This window comes from Coturnix japonica, chromosome 2 (genome assembly GCF_001577835.2).
Source record: "Coturnix japonica isolate 7356 chromosome 2, Coturnix japonica 2.1, whole genome shotgun sequence".
Taxonomy (NCBI): Eukaryota; Metazoa; Chordata; class Aves; order Galliformes; family Phasianidae; genus Coturnix; species Coturnix japonica.
In genome coordinates this window covers 20,939,365-20,960,949 of record NC_029517.1, presented here as the reverse complement: position 1 = coordinate 20,960,949, position 21,585 = coordinate 20,939,365, and the positions used below count along the sequence as shown (strand labels likewise).

General features: G+C 35.4%; 1 protein-coding gene across 1 annotated transcript in view; it reads right to left on the bottom strand.

Moving 5' to 3' along the window:
• Positions 1 to 21,585, bottom strand: part of VPS50 (VPS50 subunit of EARP/GARPII complex) — a 64,367-nt gene that overhangs the window by 27,813 nt on the left and 14,969 nt on the right. The window contains exons 9-19 of the mRNA XM_015853539.2: positions 20,501 to 20,583; positions 19,787 to 19,829; positions 18,958 to 19,056; positions 16,990 to 17,130; positions 15,904 to 16,039; positions 11,094 to 11,191; positions 10,192 to 10,286; positions 9,272 to 9,370; positions 5,960 to 6,050; positions 4,760 to 4,936; positions 510 to 628 (exon numbers count right to left, since the gene is read on the bottom strand). Coding sequence (XP_015709025.2) covers positions 510 to 628; positions 4,760 to 4,936; positions 5,960 to 6,050; positions 9,272 to 9,370; positions 10,192 to 10,286; positions 11,094 to 11,191; positions 15,904 to 16,039; positions 16,990 to 17,130; positions 18,958 to 19,056; positions 19,787 to 19,829; positions 20,501 to 20,583 — 1,181 coding nt within the window. The remainder of the gene's footprint in view (positions 1 to 509; positions 629 to 4,759; positions 4,937 to 5,959; positions 6,051 to 9,271; positions 9,371 to 10,191; positions 10,287 to 11,093; positions 11,192 to 15,903; positions 16,040 to 16,989; positions 17,131 to 18,957; positions 19,057 to 19,786; positions 19,830 to 20,500; positions 20,584 to 21,585) is intronic.

Genomic DNA, 21,585 nt, shown 5'->3' with positions numbered 1-21,585 from the left:
GGTGCCCTTCTGGTACTCCTGAAACCCATTCCATACAAATAATGTGAGCTTGCTTTGTAAAGGCTGAATAGACATCTACTCGTTACAGTGCTTTTGTTTTTATTTTTGGCTTGTTTGTCTGAAATTTCTAAAAGATTATTGTTTTGTAAAAGCAGAAGCACAAGTCTCAAGTCATTTGTTTGCAAAAAATTCCCATTGATACAACAAAAATTACACATATACGTAACAACAGTTGTAGAAGAATGTCTAGTGCTTGCTAATGAGTTTTCTATGACTCACTTTGGAGAGCCTTTATCTTCCTTCAAAATCTTGCTCCCCAGAGTTTCTGTTTGCAATAACAATGAACAGTTTAAAGTTCCTCCTCATCCTGCAGAACTAACTGCTGAGCCTTTCTCACCGTGCAGGTATCATAAAGATTATTTAATTATCATTCCATTGTTGTAGAGATTGAATCAAGAATAAACTACAGTACTGAAATTAAACACGTAAATAAGACTGAGCATACTGACCTCTTCATGGGGGCATCTCCTGTCTGCTCATCTACATAGTCTCTTTTCAACTCTTCAGGAACATCGCTGTCACTATCATACTCTTGATAGGCACTTTTTTCTTGTTCATCAGACTCATACTGCAAACCAACAAACAAATATAAATGCAAGCATTTCTCACGGCTACTCTATAGTAATGATGTTATTTTTCTCGCTGTTTTTTTTTCTGTACATATTCCCTTCACCTGTATGCTCTTCTATCTACAACAACAGAAAGAACAGTAACTTTGTATGCAGGAGTATCTTTTTCTACATATAATGTTCACAGAGTACTTGAAGCAAGCAAAAACTCTAGTGTAAACAAGGAACAGGCTTCTGTAGCCCCACTTGATAGGTCTTATCTTGTACACAAAATAAACAATCTAATTAAACAAACAAAACCACCCTGCAATACAGTACAATACTCTAAGTAACATTGTAGTGATGTAACTCGGCTGTATTAGTGGAACAAAACAGTGGGGGACAGAGTAGAAGAGTTTGTCCTCCCTTTCTTCATTTTACACATCATTTTACACAGACCCTACAGCACAAACCAGAATAACCTTACGAGAAATCACAGAATCACAAAATCATAGAATTATCAAGGTTGGAAAAGACCTAGAAGATCATCCAGTCCAACCATTACCAATACTTCCCAGCTAAATCATATCCCTCAACACAACATCCAAACGATGTGAATATGTAACTAAATTATCCATGTTTACCTGCCTGAGAGATAATAGAAAGGGAAGGAGAGAGAAAGATAGAGAGAGGGAGAAAGAAGATAGAAGTGAACAGGACAAGACTAGTTCTGTTGGAAGGGACCTTCAAAGATCATTGAGTCCAACTGCTTAACAACATTGGGGCTAACCCAAATTACATGTATTGAGGGCATTATCCAAATGCCTCTTGAATACTGACAAGCCTGGAGCACCAACCACCTCACCAGGAAGCCTGTTCTAATGTTTGACCCCTCTCACAGAAGACCAACGGTAAATTGCAACATCTGAAAAATAAGCTTAAGTATTTACCGACATAACTGCTGCCTCCAAAAACTCAGACATATTTAATTTTTTGAAATTGTTTTCTTCTGTTCAATTGTTCCACTGCATTTCAAAGCTTATAAGAAACTTTTGTTTGATGTAAGTATAGAAGGTTTGAACATAACCACTGATAAGCGAAAGACTGAGCAACTTAAGCTACAGAATACATAACACAGTATAGTGTTTACACAGTAGACATATACTTCTACTGTTTGATTACAAGTTACAAACACTATTCAGAAATCAAAACACACAATAAATATTTTTTATAGTTATGGAACCACACATACATGTTAAAATGTATTATACAGTTGGGATTATTTTTGGCAAAAACACCTGACATTTGCAATCTTTTATTCCATTCAGTGTAATATGTAAATTTCCATCTTATTTTTCAAGGATTCTTGGTTGCTCTGCAGTACAAGTGCTTTAAACACTTCATAAATAACGAGGTAAAGTTTTTCACAAGGTTAATTTCTTAACCCACAAAACACTGAAGGAAAACAAACACTTAATACTCTACAAATGTAACCCATTTTCCTGAACTCCTACTTGTCATTAAACCTACACACCAGGCTCCACAAATGCATTTTCAGTTGAAGACAGACAACACTTTTTCTTTCAACTTTTTCTTAATGCGGGCATTGCTCTGAAGCCATTTTGCCCAGGGAGTAAAAAGAAAAAATGACCCACATGACAAAGACAATCTGGTTCTGGGATCTTTAAGAAATGGTACTTTCCAGAAGGGAAAACTGATGAAGGTACAGTAAGGGAACGTCAGCTGTTCAATCATCTAAAATACACTAGAAAAAATATTTTTCAGTCATGGTTGACAATTTTGCCGCAGCCCCAAGGTACAAACATTTTTAAAGCATAGAACAAAGAACATAGTATATTAAAAAAGTGGAAAGCCCACAGGACAAACGAATTTAAAGCAAAATAGTTGAGACAGAAAAAACATGTACATGATGTTAAAAAATAAGAGTGATGAAAATGAAGCCATTCAATAGGCTGTTTACATGCAAAATTTCTCGAAACAGACTGATCCGTAGTATTCATACACTAAATAACTGCCCCATGAACACTGTAGATAAATGGAAGCTATAATTAAAGGCACTGACTTCAGGCTTGACAGAGTCATATTTTAAATAAATTGGCTGAAACATTAACCTGGAGAATTACAATCACTTACAATGCATTAATAAATAATGTGCTCCAACTCAATTAAAATCCAGTGATAGTGAAATTAGATGCTGACTATAAATTGTTAACTGTCTTAATTGAATAAGAATATTTTGAAAAACTGATTCTTTAAGCGTGGGAAATGCTTTGCTAAGTCTCCTCATCTAAACCCATTAATAAGGTGGAAAAATTATTTACAAGGTAAAAACACTGCATGATTTAAAATGCAGATAATTAACTCACAATCACAAGCTAAAGACCTTCTAGAGCATATTTTTAATAAATACAGTCTGCAGCAACATCTCAAAGTGCTAAATAATTTATTGTGGCTGCTAGCAATAATCATTGCAATTATCAAGTATTTAGGTAGTCAGTTCAAACTAACACATAGGACTGTGATAAGAGTAACTGAAACTGAAGAGTGTTATAAAACTAAGTTATCTGTATCACAAGAAAAATATTTTAGGGAGCTGAAAAAATGGACATAACACATCTCACTGAAGCTTAAGATGAGGAAAAAAAAAAACCAGCAAAAAGCAGAGGTGTCTGGACCCAAAGTCCCATTCAGTTGTCCAGAACTGAAATAAATTGATAAGATATAAAAATTCTCAAATGAGACACTGACAATTCTTAACATCCTGCAGGTCACTGATAAGTAGGTCAGTTGTGTATAGCCTTGTCATGCCATTTCTCTAGATACCTAAAAACATATCTGCATTTTCTGGAAACAATATTCTGCAATCTCCACCTGAAATAATTTCTAGTTTAACTGCTTATGAAAGATAAACAGAAGATAGTCACCAGAAGAGAACGCTAGCAGGGTGACCAGAAGCCTTGGTTTTAGTACCAGCTAACCTACCCTGCACCTCAGCTCTCTACCTAAATGTGAAAAACCCTTCCTTTATGAAGACTTTAGTAAGGATTTCATCCTTCAGTGACTGTGAGGTAAAATACAATGATCGAAATCATGTAAGTGTCTTCTTACTACCGTTAAACACTGTTATGTGCACTCTCAGCATAGTTCTTCAGCCGTACTTAACATTCCTCTGTATTAAAAGCAGTTAGTTATCCTTTCCCAATGCATGAAACTCAAGTTATCTTAAGGAACAAGACCATTTATATGCTGAGTTGCTAAAAACATCTCAAATAAAGGATACACTCACCACAAAAAACTTCTACAAGTAATGAAGAAAAATCAGAAGCATCATTGTCCCTAACCAATTACATTAGGCAAAACGAATATCATTTTAAATTTTACTCAAAAAAAAATGTTAGCCCTATAAGCTACTCCAGAGTTTTCCCAGTAACATCACACTAAGGTTAGCAAAGCTATTGTATGAATGACTGTAAATATGAGCTAGATTTCACAAGAAGAAAAAAAAAATCATGTAATCAGTATTTTACTTTTTCAACGCAGAACGTTCTGTCCCTCTGGTGTTTAAGCAGAGCCAAAATTCATTACAGTTCTTCACCAGACACAAATTCAGATTTTATCAATTTAAAATATATTAATGTTTCACAAGCAAAGAATACTAAATTGGCACACAGCTTCGAAAATGAAGCTGCTGCAGCCAGCTTTGAAAGTCCCCAGTAGTGCTCAAACCTACCAAATGAGACATGGATGAAGTTCAAGGCAGGGAAACCACAGAACAGACCCTCTGCTGTGCTTGTGACACATTAGCCTACTGCTGATTCCTGGGCTGATGACTCCCTCTAGCTTGACTCACCACAAGCACAGCCTGCTGCGCTGAGCCACTGAGGCAGCCAGTTCTGGCAGGGCAGGGTGCGTCCCCCCATCACTTAACCCAAGGCTTGTCCCTGCATTAATATATCTACAAGTTATGAAATGAAGATGATCCCAGCCTTCTAGAACTGCAGTATCCTACTGACAAGACAATGCGCTAACTACAGCAACTGTCTGGACACAGTTTTTCACCACTGAAAAATGAAATAAACACCCATTTAATGAAAGCTGGATTTGATTATTGATTATGCAATGCTTCGTACCCCATTGGAAGCTAACACATCTTCTGTTTCATCATCTTTGCTGTCAGCCTGAATTTCAAATGGGTTTCCTCCATTACAGTACTGCTCAAATAAAGTTACTGCCGTTGAAATTGCTGAAGCAGGCTGCTTACTGGGTGACACAGATGGGGAACGTGACTGCACCATGAATTTAAATTCCTATTAAGAGAAAGAAAGTACAATTTTAATTTGCAGCAGGATGGTTTCAATATTATTATGACTACAGGTTAATGAAAAAAGAGAACATAACAACATACTTTTTATACTGGCTCAAGTTAACACTGATAGTGGCAATCACAGCGCTCATATTTCTAATTTTAACAGTTGCTGGTTACGACATGTGATACATCTCCTGCACTCTGAAAGTATTTTCACCTGATTTTGGAAAATGAGTAAGTGTTCTTTTTCTTTTATAATAAAAACGACCTACAATTTTATCCAAAAATGCAGTTTTGGTTTTGTTTGCTTTGTTTTACACACATTACCTAGCTATCTACTATTGTAGTTTTTAAATATTTTATTTTTAAAAATAAGTTCTTTTCAATTTTTTTATAATCTTCAAAGCCATTTCACAAGTTTCTAATGATTACCTTTTCCTCAGCTGCATCTATTTTGCATTTTAGTAGTAGCTTCGATCACAGAGATATACATTTGTTTGACAAAATAGGCGAAATTCATCCAACATAAGCTAAACTACACAAAACCCCTTTAAGTACAGCAGGTGAGGACGGCCATTACATGCTTTTGGTGGTACTTCCCCATAGAAAATTTATTTTTCTTCAAATCAGACAGTATGACCTACTTTTCCCTAACCAGGTCCAAACTAGTGAGCACTAAGGAGTGTAACTATTTTTATGCATTCTTTTTCTGCATCATCTTCTCAGAATAATGATTTTGAAATGGAAAATTGACAAATAAACAACATATTAAAACACAACAAATAACAAAGATAATATTATGCTTAGAATTGGAGCATGTTGTGTAATCCTCTACCTGCCTAAAACAGAAATGTCACTGTCTTAAAAGCCTTGGATTCTACAGTTTCCAAAATCCTGAAATGAAATGTATGTTTTTTCAACAGTCACTCAGCATTTTCACGGCAGTTCAGAGATATGTTACTTCTCACTCTTGCATTGATTCTGCAGTATCAACACTTTCGTATGTGTGATTCAAAGAACGTACATGAAGCTGTAAAATGTGAAAGCTTGATTTAACAGGGCAAAGTTCCCAGGTCTCATTCTCCAAAAACATTCTTAATTCTTCAAGACGAGTTCTGAAATACAACAAATGAGTATGTTTAATTTGCAGCAAGAGCAAATCAGAAAACAGACAATTTATGCAGTGAAAGATGCCTTCAAAAACCATATAAGAAGTCACACTTGAAAATACGTACTTGACAGTACTTGCTCATTCTTTCAAGTGACAAATCACATAAAAACTGTGACAACTAACACAATGTTTGACTTATGGCACTTCTAAAGAAATAATCAAAGTTTGGAAGCAATTTTTCTTTGTCATTACAAAGTATGACCATTATAAAGTATAGAGGAACTGATTGTACAGTCACCCAGTACCTTTCTTCTCTACGTAGAGTATAGAAAGCAGCACAGTGCATACAAACTCTCCACCATTACAACAGCTTGTGAGTCATCACAAAATAGGTAATTTCTTTCAATAAGCAAACAGAAGCCAACACATAATAAACAGAAGTGGAAAGAGCTAGATTACCTACAGACATCAAAGAAAAAATTAAATGGCTGTTAACTACCTAAGCTATAGTTTGCTTTGCATCTTAATCTCGGTACTAACATAGAAAAAGTATTAAGGAAATATAATGAGGCCATTATGTCTCTGCATTGTTTCTATTACGCTTCTGAACATCAGAAGAGCTTCTACTCAGCAATAAGCAGAAATTATTGTAACAAAGAAAACCTTTCTGCCATAGAAGCAGGAAGATACCAGTGAGTGCTTATTGAGCTCATACTGCACTGTCTCTTCTTCCTAATACAAAGTATAGAGTTTTGCTTAATGAACAGCAGTTGGGAAATCATACACTAGGTTTCTAATTAGGCAGTGAAATACTCTAGGAATATCATTGTTTGAATAACAAACTGTAATCACTGCTACAATTAAAAGTTCCTTGCTTGACAAGATGAGAAATCAGTTGAATTATGATTGCATTTTCCCGTGTCTATTTAAATTTATCAGTTAAATGCCAACAGACTTTAACTCTGATTTCAGAGGCACTGAGTGCTCATAGATTGCAGACCTTCCCACAGCCAACAGAAGCAATGGAAGGACATTCTCAAAATCAGTTTCAGATTAAAATTTTTTGAGAGGAAGACGAAGATGAAAGATTCATAGAAAAGCAAACATTTAAAAGCTACATGCCATGATATTCCGTATCATTTCAAAGACAGAATGAAACTACTGGTGAAGTATTTCAACAGATGTTTTTTCACCAGCAAATAAGCCTAGAAAGTGGAACAAGTAGAAGGTATAATGCATTCTTTCACTGAAAATCTCTAGTGGACGCACCTATGCATCAGAAAGAAAAGTCAGCTGCATTCTAAAATCCCCTTTCTGATATTCACTGCCAAAAGCTCATTCTAATTCTTCCAAATAATCAGCTTTTCCCAATAAAAGGCTTCATGCACTTTAGTATTATGCTGCTTTTCCGCTCTCAATGAATGACGTGATCAGTACCTTTGAGCACTTTCTCCATGTTGCCAATTCTCTAAAACGCCACAACACATAGGCCATATGTGCTAAGTGACACAAAGAACTGATTACTCCTGGATTCAGACCATTTCAGTTCTGTGTAGCTTTTATGTATTAAAGAATTCTTAAAAGCACTGTCTTTTTTTCTCCTCAATTAAATATATAAAGGGACTGCAAGCCACATCAGCTTGATCTGAAAAGTTGAGACATTTAAAGCTTTCATACAAACCAGTCTGAAGGACATAAGAGGAACAGAGGTGCTTTTTTGTTTGTTTGTTTGTTTTGTGCTAATTTTTCTCTGCCTTTTGAGGATGAAAGCATAAACCTATAATCTTCACAATACCCATACAGGAAATAACAGGTAAAAGTATTAAAACAGTAAACTCAGCTCAGAGTTCAGAAATGCTTTTAGGAAACGGAAAAGTTGTGTCATATCTTAATCAACTATGAAGACTATGAAATGTCTAGAGAGCAAACATGTATGAGGAGCTGAGGTCATCTGGTCACAGAAACAGGACCAAGGGAATGGCATGGAGCTCTCATGGGAGAATCCAGTTGGTTATTAGGAAAGCTTCTTCACCATTAGTGGTCAGGGACTGAAAGAGGCTCTCCTGGACAACAGTCAGGGCCCAAAGCTGCTGAAGTTCAAGAAGGGTTTGGACAACACTATCAGACATAAAGTTTGAATTATGCGTGGTAATGTGTGGAGCCCAGAGTTGGACTCTTGATTCTGAGATCATAGCTCATCTCCTAACAAGAGACTGGGCATGTGATTAAGGTTCTAGCTTTTCAGACAGTTAAAACAGGTATCTTCAATGTCTGAAAAGAAATCATAGCTATAAACTAATAAAAGAAAATCCAAAGCATTCTCAGCTTCTGAATTTAGACACTTGTCTTATGCACTACATATCATAATTTCCCATACTTAATGAATTTTGGGCAGAAAGTCTCAGACCAAATTGACGTTATAGCTATATAATAATAATACAGCTCCCAGACAATCACAGAATTGCAAGGCTCAAGAGCTCATTGCGTCTAACTCCCCTATTAAAGTAGGTTCCCTACAATGGGTCATGGAGAACAGATAAAGACTGAGGAACTTCTTAGAGCAAAGAACAGTGTTGTATTTTTTCTCATATCATCTAGCTACTTCAATTTAAAAAGATAAATGTTAGGTAATTAAAATGAAAGCCTCCCAAATCAAAACATTTGGGAAATGAAGACAATTTAAACAAGCCTTGAATACAAAAGGACAAAGACTGAGGCCAAAGCAGCTCTGTTGGAAGCATAATTAGATAATGTCAATGACAGAAACACTGAAAATGACTCTAAAAAATGGATATAGTTCTAAGTATCTTGATAAGACAAAATTGCTTATTTTTAAAAAAAATGTTTCATAAGCACACATAAAAGATCTTTTAATTTAATAACAAAAAAAAGAAATAACAACTTTGTCAGGATGTATGGACATTAGATGAATTCATCCTTAGAATCCCCCAAGAAAGAATAGGAGACACCCTTCAAAACTATGGAAACCTTACACAGTTTTTCAACTACATTCAGATAGCAGAAACGTCTGGCTTTTCCATCTTCTTCCATTCTGCTTGGTTCAGAGCACTATTCTCATCGCAAAACATATTCCACCATCAATGCAACCTATCAACCTCCATACACGAACATTATCCGATGAAATTCCTCTGGAATTCATTTAAAACTAAAACCAACGATAATAAAAATCATTACATTCATCTACTCTGCACAAAATAGTCTCACCTGTGGTACGTTTTGAAATAGTTAACGCTTTGTTTTCTGATAGATTCTTGCAAAACTTCAGACTTACTGCCACAAAATTCTTCTCCAACTTGCATCAGCCTGTAGTAATAAAATAAAGTTCAGAAATATTTATTGATTTATTAGTACTGCTGTTCCTATCCAAATTTCATCATCATAGTCATAGTATCATAGTCTCGTGCGGGTTGGAAGGGACCTTAGAGATCATCGAGTCCAACCCCCGGGATTCGAGCCTCTGTGTAGCAGAGCGGCACTTCTACCACTTGCGCCACAGGGGGGATTCGAACCCCGGGCCCCAGTGTTGCAAGGTGGCATTCCTACCACTGCACCACCATGGTTCTAGCCTCACAAGAGAGATTACACTGTAAACCCCTCACTCACTTCACAAAACTCCATGTATTATTTCCCCCCAAATCCTATCATGATATCCCATACTCAGTAACAAGCCATTATCAATGTCCACTGTACAGCTTACAATCTGAATCCATCATTTTAATACCAAAACAGAAAGATACAGTAATGCATAGACTAAGTAAGGGTACTGCAATATTTAGCTACTCTAGATCAAGAGGCCTTTTTAAAGATTTTAGAAAAATCAGAACTGTCAGATCTGTGCTCCTGAAATTTTAAAACTGGCCAACATTCAAATATTATCACACTTCAGAACTACTTGAGCAGCAAAGCAATTCATGCTACCTCTCTAAAATACAACCTTGGTGTAGGCAGCAAAACTGGTGCTCAGATTCTTACATAAAGAGAAGCACTCTTCAAACTCTCCATTAGTAAATAGGATCAAAGTTAGCATCAGAATATAAATATCAGCCTTAACCATGTACTGTCTTTGTATCAGAGTTGAAGATTGTCTGCATGTAATAAGTGGTCTTATGACCGTGTCAGCATACCTGCTGATAACATCAAGTACAAATATAAAGTCATCGTATTTGAAGTTAGACAGATCTGTTCCCAGAAGGTATGTTTTCACTTTCAGTTGAACATCCTACAAAAACACAAATATTTCAGAACTATTTAATGAATCCTCAGTATATTTATAAGCAAAATATGAGATTCTATATACTAAATACACTAAACATAGTAAGACGAATACATGGATGCCACATTAATTAGCACTTTTTGATATATTTCCACTTATAGCTTCTTTTTGAGGTATAATGCACAACTCCATTTTTTGTAATGTTAATTGCTTCTTGTAGACTTTCTTAAATAATAATATAATCATTTCAACATTACAATAATAATCCTAGACACTTTACAGCACTTGAAAAAGCCAAGCTTTGCATTTCTGTTCTGCAACATAAAAGGATTATTTCTTTTTAATCACACGTTCAGGGTCTTGTGACATATTAAAATGAATATTTTGAAATCAGGCAAGTTTACAAGATTTCATGCTCTCCATAGTTCTGCTTGCACCAGAAAGGACATCAAAAACCATCGTTCAGCTCTGAATTTCAGTTTTTCCACGTTCAATGTCATGTTTATCTCTTTTTGTACAGTAGTCTGACTGCTTTAACAGAACAAAAAAGGGAAATGAGAAGAAAATAGATTGTGCTGTGAAGCAGCAAACAGGTGGTACTGTCTGAGAGTCATGTTACTGTGCTTCGGTAGCATTACTGAGATTTTAAGTAGTGTGACCAAGTAGTAACAGAATCATGGAAATTTTATTTGCATGTTTTTTATAATATTTAGCTCAAAGTAGATTTTTTTTAAAATCTCTTTTAAAAAGATCAGTATAAATATAACTAATTTTACAGGGGGAAATAAACATTAAAACAATTAAAAAACATACCTGCCATATTCGAGAAAGCCCATGTTCCAATTTCTTTTTTACATAGCTGCGGTCAAAACTGTTCTCCTCAGTTCCAACCACACTGCTGCCATCTGAAACTGATGACAGAAAATATTAAAGACATTTTCCAAAGCCTTGAAATATACCCTAGTTTTCCAGCCATAAAAAAACTTCTGCCTTAGCCATTATTATATCACCCCAAGTACACAAACTCCAGGAGAGCTTCATTGCTGAAAAGAAATGAGTATATCAAAATACTGTATGCTAATACAGACAAGAAGAGCTTCTGATTATTTTTATGTAAGCAAGATATGCATCCAATAAAATCAAAATAATATAAGAGAGTTACTGATATTTCAAATACAAGGTTGACAAAGTCACAGCTGCTTATCCACTAGATTCTCAAAGCTATTCTGGCCTTGCAGATGAGAACCATAAAATTAAACATATCAAGAATGTGATCTCTAACTTTCTATCTCAGTAAATTCTGGCTGTATTTCTGGGGGAAACCACCAAAACCTTTTCCATGAACCATGTAAACAAGATAGCATGCCCTTTTTTTTCCCGGTCTCACATTAATACATGTTTATTTTCCTGACAAGTGGAAAAATGATGCAAACCATTCAGCAATTTGATATGAAAAATAAAATGTAGTCCACATAAAATACATCACATTAGTAAGCACACAGTGTTCTTTCTACTCCAGCATTCAGGAGATTGAAAGCAGAAATATTAAGATTGCCTACGATACTGCAGCATTGCCAAGCAGATCAGACCTGTCTTTCCATCTCTCCTACAATCTCCAGCAAGTTTTCAGTACCTGGGAAAACTATTCACTTCCTTGTTTCTGGATCAACAGATCTGATCTCTAATACATCCACACACGGGCTCCCAGCTGAAAAGCATTTCTTTCCCTCACTCCTGATCTCAGCACCTACTCTCCAAAACCTCCACCCAGTTCCAGTCTATTCCTATCAAGCCATTTCCTTCCTCTTGCCTTGGCATGTTTGCTTTTTCTCAATTTACCTCTCTGGGTTCCTGGCTTTGTTCTGCCTGGCAGTGCATATAACAAGAAAAATAGAGCACATGGACACAATCTCCCCATGAACATAAATTTAATTCACAGAATTTTTTTCATTCTTGTCAATCTGTAGAATATTCTCCTCTCTATTAAAAAATCTACAGCTTACACATGCCTGAAAACAAATAAAATAAATATTTATGATATCGTAGGAAAGATTGTTCCTATCCCTAACTGGGATTTTTCTGCATGGCAGCCAGATATGTCTAACAAACTAGGAAATGTCTAATGCCATTGTATTACAATATTACATTCTTGAAGGATGGAATTTTTTTTTAACATGCTGGACTTCATAATTAAATAAGCACATCAGGTGGCCAGCAGGAGCAGTGAGGTGATCATCCCTCCATACTCAGCCCTGGTGATGCAACACCCTGAGTACTGTGATCACTTTAGGGCACCTCACTACAAGAAATACAGTGAGGAAGTGAGGACCCGGAGCTTGTTCAAAGAAGAGCAACGAAGCTGTTGAGGGTTCTGGAGTACAAGTCTTACGAGGAGTGGCTGAAGGAAATGGGATTGCTCAGTCTGGAGAAGAGGAGGCTCAGAGGTGACCTTATCACTCTCAACAACTGCCTGAAAGGAGGTAATAGTGGTGAGATGGGGGTCAGCCTCTTCTCCCACGTAACTAGCAATAAGACTATAGGGAATGGCCTCAAGCTGTGCTGAGGCAATTCAGGTTGGACCTTAGGAAATAATTCTTTGAGAGAGTGGTCAAGTGCTGGAATAGGCTGCCCAGAAAGGTGGTGGGTGTCACCACCCCTGGAGGTGTTCAAGAAATGCTTAGAAGCTGTACTGAGGGACATGACTGAGTGGGAAATATTGGTGATAGGTGGATGGTTGGACTGGATGATCTTAGAGGTCTTTTCCAACCTTGGTCATTCTATGATTCTATGACCACTGCTACAAAGAAAGATGTACCAAAATGTGTCTCATCATTTAAGAATTCTGTTTTAGAATTGCATTTATATGTAGAGTTAAAAGTCTGTTTTCATCTTGTTTATTTCACGAAAGTTTTGTTGTTTGTTTTTTTTTTTAATTATTCTTCAAAAATAACCCCCTAAAGACCAGGTTAGATTATAAAGAACAATTGCAAATTCCTGACATAGCTCTGGAAAAATTTGGACATAAGGAAGAAATTTGTTACTACAAGGGTAGAACTGGAACAGGTTGCCCAGAGCTGCAGGTGCTCCATCCCAGGAAGCGTTCAAAGCCAGGCTGGGATGGGGCTTGAAGCAATCAATGTAGTGGGTGGCAACTCTGCCCACAGCAGGGGAATTTGAACTAGATGACCATTTAGGTCTGTTCCAATCCATACCATTTTATATGGCTTCATAAAAAACAAAATCCTCAATTTCCAAGAGTCTTCTATAAGTGCTCCAAACAAACAAATAGGAAAAAAAAAAAAATGTAGTTAAAGTATTTTCTATTCTACTTCTTTTGCTCTTCAGTCTCACATCAGTCTTCAGAACAGAAATAAGCAGAATATTTACTAATACAAAGCAAATGCACTTCTTTCCTCAGAAAAACAGGAAGGCAAACATTTACAAGTTATGAAAACAAAGCACATTTTAGCATCTATAACAGGCATTACTTATCACAAATAAGTGATATGAAGTGCAGCCTCCTTTCCTTAATCCATGAGAGACTTCTTTTGAATAAGCTCCACTATTAAAACAGAAAGACCTCTGAAATTAATGTTTCTTAAGTCCAGTTTCTAAGTTCTACAGCTTGGTTTGTGCCTCAAGTCTATCAAAAGCACCTTGATCCATTTAAAATGTTTTGCAAGACTGTTGACATGATCACAACACAAGAAAAACACCGGGACAGTTTTGAGTTAAGAGCTGATTAAAAAACCAATAAATTGCCAAACACATATGCATTTAGACTGATTCTTCTACTGATTTAATCTATATGGTTTAATTGAGGAAACGTATCCAGCAAGATTTTAGTGAACTGCCTCCTTGGCTCCTTCTGACACACCACCACATCCTATAGAAATTTATCTCTTTGGCTTGAGTACATATTACAGTTATTAAATCAGTGCATAATCACTACACCATGAGCAAAAGCTTTAGGAAATAAAAAAACAGACATTTGGTAGATATTTATAATCCCTCTGAAATTAAATTTTCTTTTGTATGCTGAGGTTTTTGAAAAAGTGATTCGGTAGCTCAAATACATTCCACCTGTACAGTACATTACAGCTAAGCCACAAGGTCTCCAGCAACTTAAAAACTGAGTGACAGAAGAGTAAGTGAATTAGTAGTAAGCATACCAAAATCCACCACAGTGTCTTTTACAAGCAATGCATTTAGAATGAGTCAAGATTGAATACTGAACTTTATTATGCTTAACAGTTCTTTCAAACAGTTTTCTTTCTTTTGGAGTACCAAAAGCACACACACTAAGAGGAACCATTTTTAAAATTGCCCATGGAGTTGAGAAAGTATTTCTTTGTGATAAACTCCTCATAATATCTGCTTTATTTAGTAATTCAAAGGCGACAAAATCAAAGCAAAAGATGAGCCTTTCTGAACTTATTTTAAAGATTATTGAGAAGGTGCAATTCATTCAAATTTGAGAATCTTCCTTCACAAGGCGCATCTCAAAATGAAACATTTCAACTCTGAACTTTAATTCTGAAACGAGTAAAAAAGTTTCATTTGAAAAATTTTTAAAAATACACATCAGTTTCCATACACTACAAGAACTTTCTTGTATTTACAATATGTAACACGTCTTGCAATTCACATTATATTTACATTGTTTTTTCTACATTTAAAATAAGAAGGCAATATTAGACAAATTTTATTCCTTTTAAGGCTTAAAAACTGTAATAAATCCAATTTTTGAGAGAAACACTGAATTACAAACGCACTCTATGAAGCACAGCCTTTCAATGCTTGTTCCTCACCTCTAGTTCTAATTTATTTGTTTCTTTTCACTTGCAGTCCAATGTAAAGGACACAAGTTTTATGTAAATCAGGCAAGGCAGAGCAATTGCAGAAGCAGTCTACACTTCTTGCCCTTTGACATAAGTGTTTTTTTTCTATGTGCAGATCAGAAAGACGAGACCAATCCCACCTGATTCAGATAAGTAGGAGTTTTGAATAAATCTGAATACTGTGTCATGCTCTGGCAAAAAGAAGCATTTTTGGGTTGGTAGAGAAACAGAAAAAGTCTGTTCCTAGATATTTTAAATTAATATTTTATATGTCCAGCAAAACATATCCAGAAAGACTGAAATGAAAAGACAGATTAAGGTTTTGTGTTTCTGTCCCAAAAACACAAACTGGAACAACAATAAAACAAAACCAGAATAATATTGTATGATAAAATGATGGCCTTTTCCTATGAGGGTGTCAAGGGTGTCAGTTGTGCCTACACCTTGCAATCATTTTCAGTAGTAGAGATGACAAGCAACATTTAAAGGAAAACTCCTCAGATTTTCTATTCATCTACCACAGCTGACTTCTGAGCAAACAACAAACACTATTTGAAATATAACTGCGGTAATGGTGCACACACACATTTATTTTAAAAGAGGTTAAGATGAGGACTACGAAAGTTCAGTGAGTATTTAAGTCCTTTTTGCACACTGTGAATTATAATGCTGAGGGGCAATAAGCCAAGATCACAAAGGTACCTAAATAACAATTAATTAAACAAGCACAAGAAAAGTTATTTCCAAGTATCAGATATTTTGTTTCCAGAATTATTTCTTACCAGAAGATACAGTTGCTGCCTCATCTTGATCATGATTCTCATGCCACTGCATTGTTCGGTAATAGCTAAGCATGACTTCCCAAAGGGCTTTGCAGAGATCAGCAAGGCATGGAATGTAACTGTCTGATGTAATATGCTATGAAAAATAATAATAATATTGTAAAACTGTTGCCAGCCACATTCATCATTTGCAGAGGCAACACAAACCATACAGACACCTCCATATTCAAACAGGTACAGTCCTTGATGGGTATCTAAGTATTGGAGAGTTGACAAATGCCTGGTATTAGTCAGTTGATCAAACTGTCTACAAGTGCAAAGTTCATTTCTTATTGCCTTTATTTTTTCTTTTTTAATTGATATAATCATCCTGCTCACATTCATAGAACAGCAAAGTAAAGACAGAAGTCAAGCTATGCAGTCTAATGATGAGGATGCCTCATCACGAAAAATAGTTGCAGCCATCCACTGCTTCATTTCACTGCTTCAGCTCAACAATGTATTTAGACTTCAGCATTACCTAGTAGCCATCCTGGCTGATGGCCCATTGGATCCAATGCTGTATAACTCAAACAGTTAAAAACAGATGACAGTTGACAGCTGAGCCACTCTGCTCCAAAGAACCAATTGTGATTTAAGATATTCATTAGATGAAGAGCATCAAATTTGTGAAAGTGTTATGTATGTAGTAGAAATTTCTAAGATGAGATTTTCAGGTATAGGGATTTATTTAAGAATGGCTCTACATAAAGAAAAGAGAGTAAAATTGTTCATCTGAGTGGGAAATGCACAGTCAAATTTGTCTCACTGCTGTGAAGAATACATGAGTTTTGAAGTGTTAATCTCTGTTTGTTTACTTATCTGCATCTATTCAGACGATGTGTACATTAATACTAAGATTTAATTCCGCCAAAATCAACATTAAGTTCAAAATACACAACTTCTCAATTAGGCTATGATTTGTATTAAGAAATTATTAAAACAATCCCACACCTATTATAACTGACTACTTGCTTGCACATGGCGTACTTACAACAGAGGAAAATTTTAGATTTAAAAGTACATATGTATGCAAGAATTACATACTGTACAGAGGTCTTTGTATTGTAACTTCTGAAACTTGGTGTCTGTGTTTCCTGCACAAAGCTCCACATATCCAAGCACAACTTGAAACACAGTGTTGTGAATAGCCTGAGTGAAGTGCATGTGCAATTGGTCCATTGCTGTCTGAAAGAAAACACGAAGAAAAATAAAGAAAACCTTAAATAATCATTGACCAATTTGACTAAAAACAATGGGCAGAAATTATTGCTTTTATTTTCCCCATTTGAAACACTTCCAACTAAAACAATAATAATGCCTTTGCAATTAATAAAACTAAAATCACAACCAAAGCGCTGAATGTATCTGCTCGGTACGCTGAGTTCTTCCATTTAGAATACAATGCAGAGAACAAGCAACAGCAGAAAACCTATAAGTCATGTCAAAACATTTCTCCTTACCAAACCCTTTTTTGCAATATAAGCAAAGAATGAAGTTTGTTTTTAAAAAAGCTTACTTCTTCCAAAAAGTATCAGCACATGCACTAAAACCAAGTAACTGTACAACATGTTTTTCCATAACCATGCTCGAGTTTTAGTTCAAGCTGTTTCATAATTATCCCACTTGCCCTTTGTAAAGAAGTTGTACACATTAGTCCGTTTCAGACAATTAATTTTCTTGCTGCTTCAATATATGCTAATATTCATTATATATTAAATATTATATGAGAGAAAACTATTTTATGCGCCAGAACGGAAGTTATCATATCCCATGGATCTGAAAATGATCAGTTCTGGTACTTGCTATCTGACATTCTTCGCTACTGACGAGTATCCAGAAGTTCTGTATTGATGCAGGCAATTACTAAGCGATTCTGTTTCTATCTGATCACTAACCACTCTTCTGCTCCTACATTTTACTCAGAAACTTCATTTCTCTCCAAAAGAAATCTGCCTTTCTCAGCATATCATGCACTAGGCTGGAAAAGTGAATGTGTTATCTCTGCTTTCAAAGTTTCTCATTCTGTAAAGAAAGAAATTGAATACAAAGTACTAAAAAGGATAAGTCTAACTAATCTTCTCTCCTTGACTTCAAGTTGCAGTCTTTAGGCATTCCAATAATTCTGCACATTGTCAAAAAGGGGAAAATAAATTAATTTCTTTCGCAAAACTATACTGTTGTCACCCAACAGTAAAAACCCAACTTTCCTATAAGGGTTCTAATTAGAAGGGAAAATAAATGAATAAAAATTTTTGAAGACAAAACATAAAAGGCATCCTAATGCCAGTCCTTGTCCTAAATATTGGGAATAAGCTTAATAAAAGGTAAAAAACAAAACAAAAGAAAACAAAAACACCAACCTCATAACAGGATGGAGTTCTTGTTCTGCCTTTAGCAAGAGACAAACACTCTGCTGTGATTGTCAGCAGCTAACGCTTCCTGGGGGAGTCTCTCCTCTAAGCCATTATGTCTCTGCTACACTGACAGCACCATGTTTAATGTCACTGTGTTATGAAAACTGATCACTGATGAGAACTGCCTGCAGGGCTTCCTCCTTTCGTACCTTATTTCATTTCTTGTTGCCAAAAATAAAAATAAGAAATAAAAAAATAAAAGTAATAATTAAAAAAAAACCCTCCTCCTTCCTCACATCTTCATTTCCATCACATTCAAGTACAATAGAAAATAGGAATGTGTACATAACAAGGTGCAGGTTGTACACAGCTCAAGATATTAAAAAAAATAATAAAAATAGAACTCACATGTCCAGGTATAATTAATAATGCATAAAGCACCACATACAGGTGAAATATGGAATTATTACAGTTATACCATGTCCCAAATGTTACATGTGACTGTGCTGCTTGCTTTAGCAATTTCCATTAATATAACGGCCTTTGTAAATATATACGGCAAGACTGATCAGCATAAGGAAATTTCCATCACAGTACTCAAATCTTCACACTGTTACATCACCAGTCTTTACAACTTACTCAGAACACAAATACTAACCTGTGTTTTCCCAAGCAGCCTGTAAGCCTGCTGAACCTTTGTATAATGATTGATATCAAAGTTCTTACATATCTTAGAGAGTGCTACATCCAATTGTTCCTATATAAAAGAGGGCAAAACAATGTTTTAAACACCAAGCTTAGTATATCAACTTAAACAAAAACAAATGAGGAAAATAAGTGCATTTATTTATGGCTTCAAAGTTCTTATCAATTAAGGGTACTGCAACATAGTTTGCTTTTGCAAAAAGAAACCACAGGATTCTTTCCTACATACTTTTACTCATTCATCTGATCTTCTTGGTCATATCTGTCCCAGCTATTCAAGTCTTATTTGCTTATTGGCTTAGTATTGGCCTTACCCAGCAGCTTCCAGTTTGCTGATCTCTAAAACTTCCAGTGGAACTCATTTCTCATGTAGTTTATCCAAACCTATTATTGGCATGCTGCTTCTGGTTAATTTTCACAACTTTTTAGGACCACATTCATAGCAGTTAACCACTGTGCATCTTTATCACACATGGAGCATATCTTTGCTCTAGTACTTAAATTACTGCATGTCTTTTATTGGATTGCTTTACCACTTAATGTTGACACAGTCAGCAAGCTGGGCTCATAAATTCGATACCGTATTATAAACCATTTATGTTCATTTCAACACAAAAGGCTGCAGGAATAGCAAAGAGTATAACATTCCAAGGACCATATTTGAAAAAATATGCACATTCAGTAATTGCTAAAGAGAATGCATTAGAAATATTTAATGCTAAATACACTAGTATGTATAGGTTACCTACTGATATTTACTAAATCAACATATTCATTCTTACCTCTATTTGTTCCAAAGTATCTTGCAGTTTTGAATTCAACTCGCTATCAATGAAAGAAAAAAAAATGTCTGAAATCAAACTACTGATCATACTAACAGTGGTGTATTCTTAACGCCAAAGACCTCAACTAAATCAATTATTATGGGTAATTACTCTGAAGTTGTAACAAACCACACGTTTATAAAACAGCCAATTATTTCTTCTGTTTCATCAAAAACAAAAAAAGAAGTATTTCTAAACTAGAAACTGTAGACATACTGCTTATTTTCAATTCTGAAAGCAATTTAACCTCAGTGGCATAAAGCTGTATATTAGCTATTTTCATCACCAAAAATTCAGGTAAGTTGCCCGTCCAAAATCATCTTACTGAAGGTTAATTAATTCCAGGTTAAAAACTTCCTTATTAAAATGTATCCATCTGTAGCAGTCAAAACTCAGCCTTAGCCAAAACTTTACCTGACAACATACTATGAGACTTAGAAAACAATGACACAGACCAGGCAGAGGTTATATCGCGTTAGTAGTGATTTGTTAGTAGTGGTATAGGGGAACAGCACCACTGAGGGTCTTCATACTTTTATAAATCCCTTAACATTACATTTCTAAGAAGAAAATCTAGTTTAAATCAAAACTGCTTTAGAGACTGAGAAATAATCATCACTGCTTTGTATCATTGACAAATATCCAGAACGTGAGATCAGCACGTCACCTCACCTTATACAACTGTAGTGTTTGAAAGTGCTGGCAGCTTTCTGGCATTCCAAACATAGTTGAATAGCTCCTGGATAGTCCTCTTCCTTGGGATAAAATAAAACAGAAAGCTAATTTGGCTTTGGAAGCAAACACCACAACACTCATTCTTCCTTAGAAGCTAATGAATAAACGTAATGACCAAAATATTTCACCACTTACATTTGTATAGTGTGAAGTTACAGCAAACTATTGAGGGTCTGCTGTAAAAATTAATGTGCAAACCATTCAGAATTTTAAGCAGGCAACATTGGGTGTGAGCAACATTTAAAAATACTGCACATATTGTGTTCTTATGCAAATGCTTGTTTACCTACAGATTCAAAGAAAATGTATCAGAAAGCTCTTATTAAAAAAACAGCTTTCTCATTTAATTTTCAAACATTTGTTAATACAACACAATCCATTTATGAGCGGGGAAGAGGTAAATTCAAGCAGGCTGCAAAACCAACAGAGACACATGAGAGACACACCAGTATTATGCAAAACAAATATTTTCTATTTACATTGATACATTCAATAACTAATGAAAATGAATTGTAGACAACTAGTTCGCAACAGAAGACCCCAAGACGAAAAAAACCCAAAACTTTGGGGGAAGAAAAAAAAGTTGCTCTAATTTATAAAAAGAACACTTATTCAAACCAGGAACCATATGATGATACAAAACAAAACTATATGCTCAAGACTGTACAACCCCAAGGTTCTGCCAACAGTGTCTTGGCTATAATTACTACTTTTGTATTTTATTAAGGGTCTTGGCCAGAATCTCAGAGGAAGGAAAATCCTCATTACTAACAGCTTTCCTGTGCTTCTTTTTTCCCCAGTTATATCCATTATAATACATGCTTCAGAGAGCTCAAATGAAAAGCTGTTACTGAATTTTCAGATTCAGTGATTGAACATCAAAAGCACAAGAGCAATTTATATTCAGCTACTACCATAGTAGTTCCTCTATGGAATTTCGGAAATGAAACCGCTTTAGCAGCAGCATTATAATACAAATCAGATTTACTATAAAAATATAATACAGATTTGCTATTTAAAAA